Raw genomic sequence first — 12,560 nt, 5'->3', positions numbered from 1 at the left:
TATCATTGGCCCAGGGGGGTTCTTCCTTTTTTTGTTAGTTTTGTTTTCTATTTTTATTCTTTTTCTTTTATTTATTTTCCCTTTACAGTTTTTTTATTATAGAGCATTTTAGAATTTTCTAAAACAAATGTTTGCTTCACAATAATTACCTATGTAACATTTGGCATTAACCGAATATTTTTGTTTTAATGTTTGCAAACTTTGGTTGTTTGACAAAAAATCAAATTTGAATTTGAATCGTTTTGAACTATCGTCAGATTAGCGACAATAACAGAGGTGACATGGCATCTTTAGCAGAGGTTTACTGTAGCTTAATTATCCGGACGTAACATTCTCGTACCCGTAGGGTCCACACGCTTAACGTTCGATGACGATTCGTATTATGAGTTTATGTGATTTGATGTACCAAAGGTTGTTCGGAGTCCCAGATGAGATCACGGGCATGACGAGGAGTCTCTAAATGGTTGAGACATAAAGATTCATATATTGGAAGGCTACATTCGGACACCGGAATGGTTTGTGTCATTTCAGATAAGTTTCGGAGTGCCGGGGGTTACCGGAACCCCCCCCCCCCTCCCCGGGAAGTTATTGGGCCTCATGGGCCTAACAGTGGAAGAGAGGAGGCAGGTCAAGGTGTGGCGGGAGCCCCCCTAGCCCAAACCGAATTGCTAGGGGGGCGCCCCCCCCCCTTCCTTCTCTTCTTCCTCTCCTTCCTTCTTCTCCTACTAGGACTAGGAAAGGGGGAACCTACTCCTACTAGGAGTAGGATTCCCCCCCTTGGGCACGCCCATTGTGGCCGGCCCTCCTCCTCCTCCCCTCCTTTATATACGGGGAAGGAGGCACCCCATAGACACACAAATTGATCTTTAGCCGTGTGCGGTGTCCCCCTCCACAGTTTTCCACCTCGATCACATTGTCGTAGTGCTTAGGCGAAGCCCTGCGTTGGTAACTTCATCATCACCGTCATCACGCCGTCATGCTGATGGAACTCTCCCTCGGCATCAACTGGATCAAGAGTTCGAGGGATGTCACCGAGCTGAACATGTGCAGATCGCGGAGGTGTCGTGCATTCGGTACTTGATCGGTTGGATCACGAAGACGTTTGACTACATCAACCACGTTACTAAACGCTTCCGCTTTCGGTCTACGAGGGTACATAGAGACACGCTCTCTCCCGCTCGTTGCTATGCTTCTCCTGGATAGATCTTGCGTGATCGTAGGAAATTTTTGAAATACTACGTTCCCCAAAAGTCGGGCCACGCGCCCGCCCCCTTTGCCCGCCGCCCCGCAGCGCCTGTCGGATGGGCTGGCGCCCGTCGCCTGGCTCCGCCCAATGCCCGTACACGCACACCCGTTAAGGCCGATGGGCCACTAACTGCCGGGGCCCGCCCTAGAAAACGAACACACACACACACAAATGAATTAAAAATACATAATAAAAAGAAAATAATTAATTAACTTAATTAACTATGTTTAACTAACCTAATCACTTAATTAAACTAATTAATCATGTTTAGTTAAACTGTGACAATGACGAATGGCCCCACCTGTCAGTTTGACTGGTCAACGGTCAGAGTTGACTGCTGACGCCATGATGACGCAATAATTATTTCTCGAATTAAATTAATCTGCTAATTCCTAAAAATGATTTGAAACTTTGAAAATTAATATAAAATAATCTGTAACTCGGACGAAAATACTTTGTACATGAAAGTTGCTCAAAAAATGTGATGAATCCGAATACGCAGTCCGTTCGTTTACCACACATCCCTAGCTTAGCGAACATGGAACCATCCCCCTCCCGTTCGTCTGTCCAAAAATACCAAACTTCGTGAAAACATTCCCGGATGTTTTCCCCCTTCGCCAGCAGCACATAGTACCGTGTTTGGTCATACCTAGCACCGTGTATTGTCATGTAATGCATCATCATGCATCTGTTTGCATTGTATTCATTGTTTCTTCCCCCTCTTCTCTCTAGTAGACTTCGAAACTGACGCCACTGTTGCCCTGATAGACTACGGTATTGACGCCCCTCCTTATCAGCAGAGCTTCTAGGCAAGCAAACCCCCCTTGACCATCCTGATATCGCCTACTCTTTCCCTCGCCTGCTTGCATTAGAGTAATGTTACTGTTTCATCGGATTGATCCTATACTGCTGCATAGCCTGTCCTTGCTACTGTTGTTGATACCTTACCTGCTATCCTAAATACTTAGTATAGGATGCTAGATATCCATCAGTGGCCCACATACTTGTCTGTATGCCATGCTATACTACTAGACCGTGATCACTTCGGGAGGTGATCACGGGTATATACTTTATACCATTACATACGTATGTTACTGTTCGGATATGGGGGCTGAAGGGACAGGTGGTTCCACCCAAGTAGTGATGGGCCTTAGTTCCCGATGGCCCCCGAGTGTTACTTTATGGCGGAGCGACATGGCAGGTTGAGACCACCCAGAGGAGAGGTGGGCCTGGTCCCTGGTCGGCCTTCGCGGTTACATCAAATAACCCATTTAACGAGTTTGAATATTTGATCTGAGTTGGTCGTTGGCCTTATACGCACTAACCACCACGTGGGACAAGTTATGGGCAACTGACGTCGTAGTACCAGCCGAAGCTCTTTGGACATCAGCAACGGAGCGGCGCGCGTCGGGTTGGACCGCGTAAAGCAACCACCTTTGTAATGGAGGTTGCCATGCCTCTCACCGGCCGCCCTCATAATGTGTAGGAGTGCAAAGGACGATGGGCCCAAAATCCCTGCACGCTTAGGATTTAGACCGACGGGTTCGCCTCTCTGTTGAGCCTAGGTAGGGTTGTGACGTGTTGATCTTCCGAGGCCGGGCATGACCCAGGACAGTGTGTCCGGCCAGAGTGATCGAGCGTGTCGGGTAATGTGGTGCACCCCTGCAGGGAAGATTGATATATTCGAATAGTCGTGTCCATGGTAATAGGACGCTTGGAGTTGTATTCGGACCTCATGACAACTAAAACCGGATACTTAATAAAATACACTCTTTCAAGTGCCAGATACAACCCGGTGATCGCTCTCTTGCAGGGTGTCGAGGAGAGGATCGTCGGGTAGGTTTATGATATGTGATGTTACTTGGTTAAGTTACCAGCTACTCGCTCCTATATATGCTTCAAGATGGAGACTACCAGAAGCGTAGTCTTCGATGGGATAGCTTCTCCCCCTCTTATTCTGGCATTATGCAGTTCAGTCCACAAATACTACCCATTTCATTGATACTGATGCATAGGTAGTGTACATCCTTGCTTGCGAGTAGTTTGGATGAGTACTCACGATTGCTTTGCTCCCTCTTTTCCCATTTTCCTTTCTTCTCGGATGTCGCAACCAGATGCTGGAGTCCTAGAGCCAGACGCCACCTTTGACGACTCTACTACACTAGGGATGCCTACTACTACGTTCATGCCGCCGATGACTAGGAGTAGTTTAGGAGGATCCCAGGCTAGAGGCATGCGCTTCTTTGATCCATATCCCTGTTTGTGCTAGCCATCTTATGGCACCTTGTTAATTTATATCTGTACTCAGATAGTGTTGCTTCTGCTGACTCGTTTATGTTCGAGCACTTGTATTCGAGCCCTCGAGGCCCCTGGCTTGTAATATGATGCTTGTATGACTTTTATTTATGTTTAGAGTTGTATTGTGATATCTTTCGGTGAATCCCTGGTCTTGATCGTACATGTTTGCGTGTATGATTAGTGTAAGATTGAATCGGGGACGTTACAGTAGGCCCCTTAGTTTTCACGGATATGGAGGAATCCTAGTATGTTTAGGTGTTGAATGACATATTGCATCCTCTTTGTATGTGTATGTTAATAATCTTCTCGATGTAGAGTGAAGTCGGACTCTCAAATTTGCCTTCATGCCTTCATGGACTCAAAGGCATGATGGTGGGTTTGCGGAGGTAATCCAGTGACAGAAGCTATCTCCCTCCTTCCCTGACCATTTGGTACGGGATTACCGGAGACTGCCTTTAGCTACATTCATGGGGCGACCTTTAATCATTGGTGCCAAAATCTGAATGTGGGGAGGAATGATGATGGTGTAATACTACGTGGTTGCTGCATGTATATGTACTTGGGTCTCCCCACCCACTTGTAGCTTAGAACTAGTGAGAATCCAGACTCCCTAGGAAGGAACGCCTTTGCCATATTGATCCCAACCGCAAGAGAAGCGAGCCTTCTGGTCGTATGTTGGTCGGTGGCATGCCGCAGGAGCCTCTCCGGGTGGCTCCGAGCCGTCCGATCTTTCAGGACGGCTTGGCTCGGACCCGGCTGGAAGGTCCAGGTCTCTTGTCTTTTATTTCTGCACATGTTAGGAACCAAAGCCCAAGAATTGTTCTTGAATAAATCGAACGACCATGGCAGCAAATAGCGCTAAGAAGATCATTAGGGCATGTACAATGATGACATATGGATACATATGCCCCATGACAAAAAGTAATTTAAGGCATTTATATTTATTTATTTTCCTCAATGCAAGCTATTACTAGTAGACCTCATTAAAAAATAGAAAATAAAGACTTTAGTACACATGCATCTTTATTTTTCATTCCAACCTTTTCAGCTTTTGTCACCAAGCCACACTTTTTCTCTTCAAGCACCCGTCTCCTGCAGAGGATCACGCTTCCCTATCCGAACCTACTATACATCATATCTGATCCTACATGGCATGCGAGACATCACCTTGAGGCTATGCATTGTGCATGCCCTTAATGTCTCTTTGAAACAAGAGAATAAACCGTCGGTTTAATTTCGGCTAGTGCCCCTCAGAACTCTGGCGATCCAAACGGGGCTTCCACGTAATGCTGAGTTAAATGCTTATTCTCAAGTTCAATGCTTTTATTCAACAGGCAGTCCACGTTCTGCAAAAGCAATAGCACCTACAAGATGATACCTGGCAGGCATATGGAGTCTTTACAGTAGGAACAGTATCTCTACGATCAGATGCATCAAGCACCAAAATACATGATTTACCAAAAACGTGCAAAAGAAAAAAGAATAGATAAGAAACAGTTGAACACATGTTAACATTCCAAAGGGCTTCACCCAAAATAATTTACAGAGATTCCCAGATGGATGGAATTAGACTTTCGTTGGCCATGTTGCTTGAGCTGACATGATTATGCCCACGATCACTCCAAAGAGGCCCAAAGCACTGCCAAAGATCTCAATCACCAGGATCTTTACAAAGAGTGTTGAATTCTGGGCATCAGACAGTGCACAGCTGCTTCCGATTATTCCCACGCATACCCTGAAGATTCGAAATTTGATCATCTTGAGCCATGGATCATGATATATATGAAAATAAAATGTGAATTCTACCACTTACCCGCAAACAAGATTAGCAAAGCCGACAATAAGACCTGAGGCAAAGATTGCATAACCAGCTCGCATAGACTCTGGATCATGCATTCGGGATGTTGGCACACTTTCAAGCTTTGTTTGGAGGATGATCGCCACGATTACACCATAAATTGCAACGGCCTCACAGAAGATGACACTGTAAAGCAAATGGGATGCATATGAATCAGAAGTTAAAAGGAATATCCATGATATGCCAATCAGAAGAGAATTAATGTTACATAAATTTCCAATATAAAGATAGATGGAGGCATTAGCCAACCATTTTTGCTAAAATTCCCATGTGGTTTTGGTTGCTTGCCTCGAAAGAAGCATAAATAAGCAGATGCAAGCATAAACCCATCAGATGTTTTCGCAAGATCCAAATGCTGTCAGAAGCATTCTTGACAGCAGACATGGAACTTATTTGAGGAGCCACTCATGTTAATTATAGAGGTCTAGCCAATTTGTCTGTGCTTGTTTATTAACAAATCCCAAAAGCTAGTAATCCATGTGTACATTGGCTCAAGCCCAAATAACCATGGTGAGTTGAAATGAGCAAACTGACTAAAAGGTTATAGCTAAAAACAAATGTTTTCACAAGATCCAAATGCTGTGAATGCTGCAGAAGGATGGGTATATTGATGAAGATGTGAGCCATCAAATCAAAGTTGGATGGATGAAGTGACGCCAAGCTTCTGGCGTTCTTTGTGACAAGAGTGTGCCACAAAAGCTAAAAGGCAGGTTCTATAGGACGGCAATTCGACCTGCGCTGTTGTATGGCGCAGAATGTTGGCCAACAAAAAGGCGACATGTCCAATAGTTGTGTAGCAGAGATGCACATGTTAAGATGGATATGTGGCCACACAAGAAAGGATCAGGTCCGGAATGATGATATGCGGTTGGGGTAGCACCGACTGAAGAGAAGCTTGTCCAGCATGCCTGAGATGGTTTGGGCATATAGCACGCAGGCTTCCAGAAGCGCCAGTGCATAGAAGGCTGTTAAAGCATGCTGATAATGTCAAGAGAGGTCATGGTAGACCAAACTTGACATGGGAGTCCCAAAGGAGAGATCTTAAAAACTGGAATATCACCAAAGAACTAACCATGGACGGGTGCGTGGAAGTTAGCTATCCACATGCCAATACCATGACTTGGTTTCGAGATCTTATGGGTTTCAACTCTAGCCTACCCCAACTTGTTTGGGACTGAAAGGCTTTGTTATTGGCCAACAAAATGGCAGTCTAGCTCCCAGGTTTCTATCAGACTAATATTTCTCCAATACATCATATGCACTAACATGCTTCTTCCTCTAGCGACATAGAGGATGTTTTGCTGCATTCAATTGTAGATGTAAAGCCAAAACAGTGACACACTCTATTTTTCATCTGTTATGCTGCTACAATTCTAACGAACATGCCCTCCAACAAAACAAGAGAACCATAAAAGCCACAAACACAGGTTCAATGACAAATCAAATAATAAAGACCAACTAAAGAACTAGACCAGATCCCACACGACCACTGTAAGAACTTGATGGCCCTAACATAACAGAGGAACCGCAAAGCAAACAAAAGAAAATGAGCCTCCTGCTTTGATTTTCTATCTATCATGATTCCAGTGGAAGTTGATAGAAAGTATCTGGCTTTCTTGTGTTGCCAGCATGTGTGCATGTGGAGCTTGTCACGACTTACTTAACAGTTAAATTAGTTTATTAAAACGAGACTAATCAAGTGGGAAACATGGCGATTCAGGATCGGTGACTGACACAACAATGGACATAAGGATCTATATCCAAATTAGGCATGTCTGACATAACCACGAAAGTGAAAGTTTGTTCACATGCTAAGTGTCAAGGAGCAATACCCATTTATACCATAACAAAGGCAAAATGAGGGAGGGGGGGGGGGGGGCAACAAATAAGGGACAATTGCACATCCTTGTCGTTGGCATTTGTTAGGATATCATCGGTGTATTTACACTTGGATAGTTTGCAAATAAGGGCACAGTCTCCCTAAAACATGTAAATTAGGCAATAACAATTGCACGTCCTTGTCGTTGGCATTTGTTAGGATATCATCAGTGTATTTACACTTGGATAGTTTGCAATGGGATAATGTCCGATTCTTCCTACCAAGAGATGTAAGTCAACTAATTGTATTAACACCGAAAGCAATCCACCACGGAAGGAATATTGGCCCCTTCAAGCTAATTGAATAAGTTACCAACAGAAGCAAGGTAGTTTGCTCTGCTCAAACATCCGCCGCTTAGTTTCATGTAACACAACGCTAACTAAACAGAAGAATCCCCTCATCATGAAGTTCAAGGTAGAACAAAATCAGGAGCTCACAGCGGACCAAGCAAGGCCAAATCTAGCTACTGCAGCGCAGAGGAGACGGCGTCGAGCCAAATCAGGCCCACCAGGTTAGCAAGGCTCTAGAGATTCCTCACCTGATGAGGTTCTTGGAGGTGATCCTGGGCGCCTTGATGGCGGCCCCGATGAGGCTGCTCCCCGTGATGAAGATCCCCCTGCCAACAGCAAAACCGCAGCGGGGCAGTATGAGCAGATGCGCGCAGCAGATCCAGCGAGGCTATGCTGGGAAGGGGGGAGATTAGGTCTCACCATGCTGCGCCGAGGACAGAGACGCCGATGGAGACGGCGATGCCGATGGCGGAGAAGGTGTAGGGCGAGATATGCACGAGCGCGCGCGCCCACGACGACGAGTAGTCCGACGACATCCTCCCACCACGATCTCCACCGGTGCGCGCTCGGTGCTGGATCGGGGATTTTTTTTTTTCTCTCTTTGCGATGGTTTGGATCGGTGACTGGGGAAGGAGAGAGAGAGAGAGTAGAGGCGCGATGGAGGAGAAGATGTGTGCGTGGTCTGCACGGGGACCAACCAGCCTTGGTAGGACCCGATGGTATGCGCTCCGTCCGATCTGGTTATGGACGGCGCAGAGGAGATCGTATTTGTTTTTTTTGCGGGAGAGGAGATCGTGTCTGTCGTCGTCACGTGCCACGGTACCAGTCTTGAGACGTCGTAGCGGGAGCAACAGAAAAGGCCCAGACCTCCCAACCGGCCCAAGCTTAGAAAATTGTTGGGCCCGTGGAGCTCGGTCGAGTCAGCGTAGCAATGAACCAATCTTCTTGCCTTATCAAAAAAAAAAAAAACGAACCAATCTGCCTTAAAAAAGCAATAAACCAAGGGCGCAATGCTACCCGTCCGTCGTATGATAACTCAACTATGTCGGCCGCCTCGGCAACCGTCAGATGCTTTCCGAAACAGTCACCCTATCTTTTGACCCGGCCACTTGAGGACCTTTGCAACAGCTACATTGCCGCGCTTAGGGGATTTGCAACAAAGACCTTGTTTCAAAGGTCCGCTGAGACAACAGGTGGCCAAGAAAGGCCACAGCCTAGGCTAGAGCGTAGCCACCGCCCCGCCATGGCCCGAGCATCTTGGACATGGAACGCCACCGCTCGCCGGAGTTGCTACTCATCCTCAACCTCAGGCTCGCAAGCAGCCGCTAGCTCCACTTCAGCACAACTGTGACGACCTCCCACATCGGGCGCTCCTTCAGTGTTCCCTGTAACTGGAGCTATGTTTCTGAAACATGCCTCATGTTACAATGTCCGACCTCTCACTCTCTAACATCGGGGGCTAGACGTAGGGTATTATCTCCTCGGAGAGTCCGAACCTGGGTAAAATCTTATGTCCCTATAACCATCGTTCCAAAACGCTTAGCTTAGAACCCCTACCTCGAGATCTGTCGGGTTTAGCTCTATCATGGATTTGCGGGAGCTGGAAGGGAGGAGGTACTTAGGTTTCAATTCTTGGTTTTTGGGGGGTTCTTCTTTCCATCAATTCTGCGTGTGGGGAAATAAAAATAATTGATTAGTTGGTGGGAGAGGGGAGACGTATGTGGGTACGTAGGAGGGGATGTAACAAAATGTTGACGCAGTACGTACGGACTCTCATTAACAATAGAGATATTTCCTTTGATCAGAGTTCTATGTATGCTTCTACTTTCACTTAAAAGTTTACATTTACAATGATGATGTCCTTTGTAGCATCAAGTTGGAAGAATATAACATGATAAAGCCCAATCAAAGCGAGGTGCGGTCTAGATCCCCATGTCAGGGGTGGTCTTATCATACCTGTTGCACATTTCCAAGGGCCTCGCCTTGCTTATGGGGCTATAGCTTCACCATATGAACATAATGGACCTCATGAAGAAATCATGGGAAAATGTAGTCGAGCTAGAAAGCACGTGTATCATCTTCAGATTCCAGCCTTTCTGATGGTGTTGTTGTACCTGAAATTAGCGTTAAAGCACAAGTACTTAATTTGATCTTGTTTGAGAAGGTATTATATATTTGTATGGTCTCATCTGAATCTTTCCGTAGTTTTTACAGGGCACGTGAAAACAAAGAATAACTAAAGTCAATGCTTAAAGTCGCACTTTGTGATAAGTCAAATCTTTGTAATTCTGAAAATCCATGAAGGACAAGGTATGTCTTGTATCTTTGGTCATCTATGCACAAATCTTCTTCTTCTGGTGTATGTTGCAGTTGTAAGTTTATGTTCAACAATGCTATGGCATATTGTCATGACATTTTTCAAAACACTGGCCACTATATGTCACTAATGTTAAGATTCTTTTACTTATAGATAAGTGTTGGGAAACACAGTATTTCAAAAAATTTACCTGCGATCACGCAAGATCTATCTAGGAGATGCATAGCAACGAGAGGGGAGAGTGTGTCTACGTACCCTAGTAGACCGAAAGCGGAAGCGTTTAGTAACGTAGTTGATGTAGTCAAACGTCTTCGCGATCCAACCGATCAATTACCGAACACGCGGCACCTCCGCGATCTGCACACGCTCAGCTCGGTGACGTCCCTCGAACTCTTGATCCAGTTGAGGCCAAGGGAGAGTTCCTTCAGCGCAACGCGTGGTGACGGTGATGATGAAGTTACCGGCGCAGGGCTTCGCCTAAGCACTACGACGATATGACCGAGGTGTGAAACTGTGGAGGGGGTCACCGCACACGGCTAAAAGATCAACTTGTGTGTCTATGGGGTGCCCCCCTCCCACGTATATAAAGGGGAAGGGAGGAGGAGGCCGTCCAAGGGTGGCGCGCCCAAGGGGGGGAGTCCTACTCCAAGTAGGATCCCCCCTTTCCTACTTCCACAAGGAGAAGGGGGAAGGAGTAGGAGAACAGAAGGAAAGGGGGGCGGCCCCCTAGCCCTAGTACAATTCGGTTTGGGCTAGGGGGGTGCGCGCCAATCCTTGGCCTACCTCCTCTCTACCACCATTAGGCCCATCAGGCCCAACACCGGGGGGTTCCGGTAACCCCGGTACTCCGGAACTCATCCGAAACAACCCAAACCATTTCGGTGTCCGAATGTAACCTTCCAATATATGAATCTTTATGTCTCGACCATTTCGAGACTCCTCATTATGTCCGTGATCTCATCTGGGACTCCTAACAAACTTTGGTCATCAAATCACATAAACTCATAATACAAATCGTCATCGAACGTTAAGCGTGCGGACCCTACGGGTTCAAGAACTATGTAGATATGACCGAGACACATCTCCGATCAATAACCAATAACGGAACCTGGATGCTCATATTAGTTCCTACATATTCTACGAAGATCTTTATCGGTCAAACCGCATAACAACATATGTTGTTCCCTTTGTCATCGGTATGTTACTTGCCCCAGATTCGATCGTCGGTATCATCATACCTAGTTCAATCTCGTTACCGGCAAGTCTCTTTACTCATTCTGTAATGCATCATCCTGCAACTAACTCATTAGTCACTTTGCTTGCAAGGCTTATAGTGATGAGCATTACCGAGAGGGCCCAAAGATACCTCTCCGATATACGGAGTGACAAATCCTAATCTCGATCTATTCTAACTCAACAAACACCATCAGAGACACCTATAGAGCATCTTTATAATCACCCGGTTATGTTGTGACGTTTGATAGCACATTAAGTGTTCCTCCGGTATTCGGGAGTTGCATAATCTCATAGTCATAGGAACATGTATAAGTTATGAAGAAAGCAATAACAACAAACTAAACGATCATAGTGCTAAGCTAACGGATGGGTCTTGTCCATCACATCATTCTCTAATGATGTGATCCCGTTCATCAAATGATAACACATGTCTATGGCTAGGAAACTTAACCATATTTGATTAACGAGCTAGTCAAGTAGAGGCATACTAGGTACACTCTATTTGTCTATGTATTCACACATGTACTAAGTTTTCGGTTAATACAATTCTAGCATGAATAATAAACATTTATCATGATATAAGGAAATATAATAACAACTTTATTATTGCCTCTAGGGCATATTTCCTTCAGTCTCCCACTTGCACTAGAGTCAATAATCTAGATTACATAATAATGATTCTAACACCCATGGAGTCTTGGTGCTGATCATGTTTTGCTCGTGAGAGAGGCTTAGTCAACGGGTCTGCAACATTCAGATCTGTATGTATCTTGCAAATCTCTATGTCTCCCTCCTTGACTTGATCGCGGATGAAATTGAAGCATCTCTTGATGTGCTTGGTTCTTTTATGAAATTTGGATTCCTTTGCCAAGGCAATTGCACCGGTATTGTCACAAAAGATTTTCATTGGACCCGATGCACTAGGTATTACACCTAGATCGGATATGAACTCCTTCGTCCAGACTCCTTCATTTGTTGCTTCCGAAGTAGCTATGTATTTCGCTTCACACGTAGATCCCGCCACGACGCTCTGCTTAGAACTACACCAACTGACAGCTCCACCATTCAATAAAAATATGTATCCGGTTTGTGACTTAGACTGACAGCTCCACCATTCAATAAAAATACGTACCCGGTTTGTGACTTAGAGTCATTCGGATCAGTGTCAAAGCTTGCATCGACGTAACCGTTTACAACAAGCTCTTTGTCACCTTCATAAACGAGAAACATATCCTTAGTCCTTTTCTGGTATTTCAGGATGTTCTTGTCCGATGTCCAATGATCCACTCCTGGATTATTTTGGTACCTCCCCGCTAAACTAATAGCAAGGCACACATCAGGTCTGGTACACAACATTGCATACATGATAGAACCTATGGCTAAGGCATAGGGAATGACTTTCATTTTCTCTCTATCTTCTGTAGTGGTCGAGCGTT

At 45.4% G+C, this 12,560-nt stretch overlaps 1 protein-coding gene across 1 annotated transcript; it reads right to left on the bottom strand.

The window, feature by feature from the left end:
• Window positions 1-4,846: 4,846 nt before the first annotated feature.
• LOC123061449 (V-type proton ATPase subunit c''2) lies at window positions 4,847-8,276 on the bottom strand. Its single transcript, XM_044484570.1, has 4 exons — window positions 7,992-8,276; window positions 7,820-7,897; window positions 5,358-5,528; window positions 4,847-5,279 (listed from the first exon to the last, which is right to left on the bottom strand). The coding sequence occupies exons 1-4, from the start codon at window positions 8,105-8,107 to the stop codon at window positions 5,111-5,113; spliced, it is 534 nt and encodes a 177-aa protein (XP_044340505.1). The 5' UTR covers window positions 8,108-8,276; the 3' UTR covers window positions 4,847-5,110.
• Window positions 8,277-12,560: the final 4,284 nt, after the last annotated feature.

The sequence above is a fragment of the Triticum aestivum genome, chromosome 3A (genome assembly GCF_018294505.1).
Source record: "Triticum aestivum cultivar Chinese Spring chromosome 3A, IWGSC CS RefSeq v2.1, whole genome shotgun sequence".
In the NCBI taxonomy this organism is placed as follows: Eukaryota; Viridiplantae; Streptophyta; class Magnoliopsida; order Poales; family Poaceae; genus Triticum; species Triticum aestivum.
This window is presented reverse-complemented; position numbering and strand designations above follow the sequence as displayed.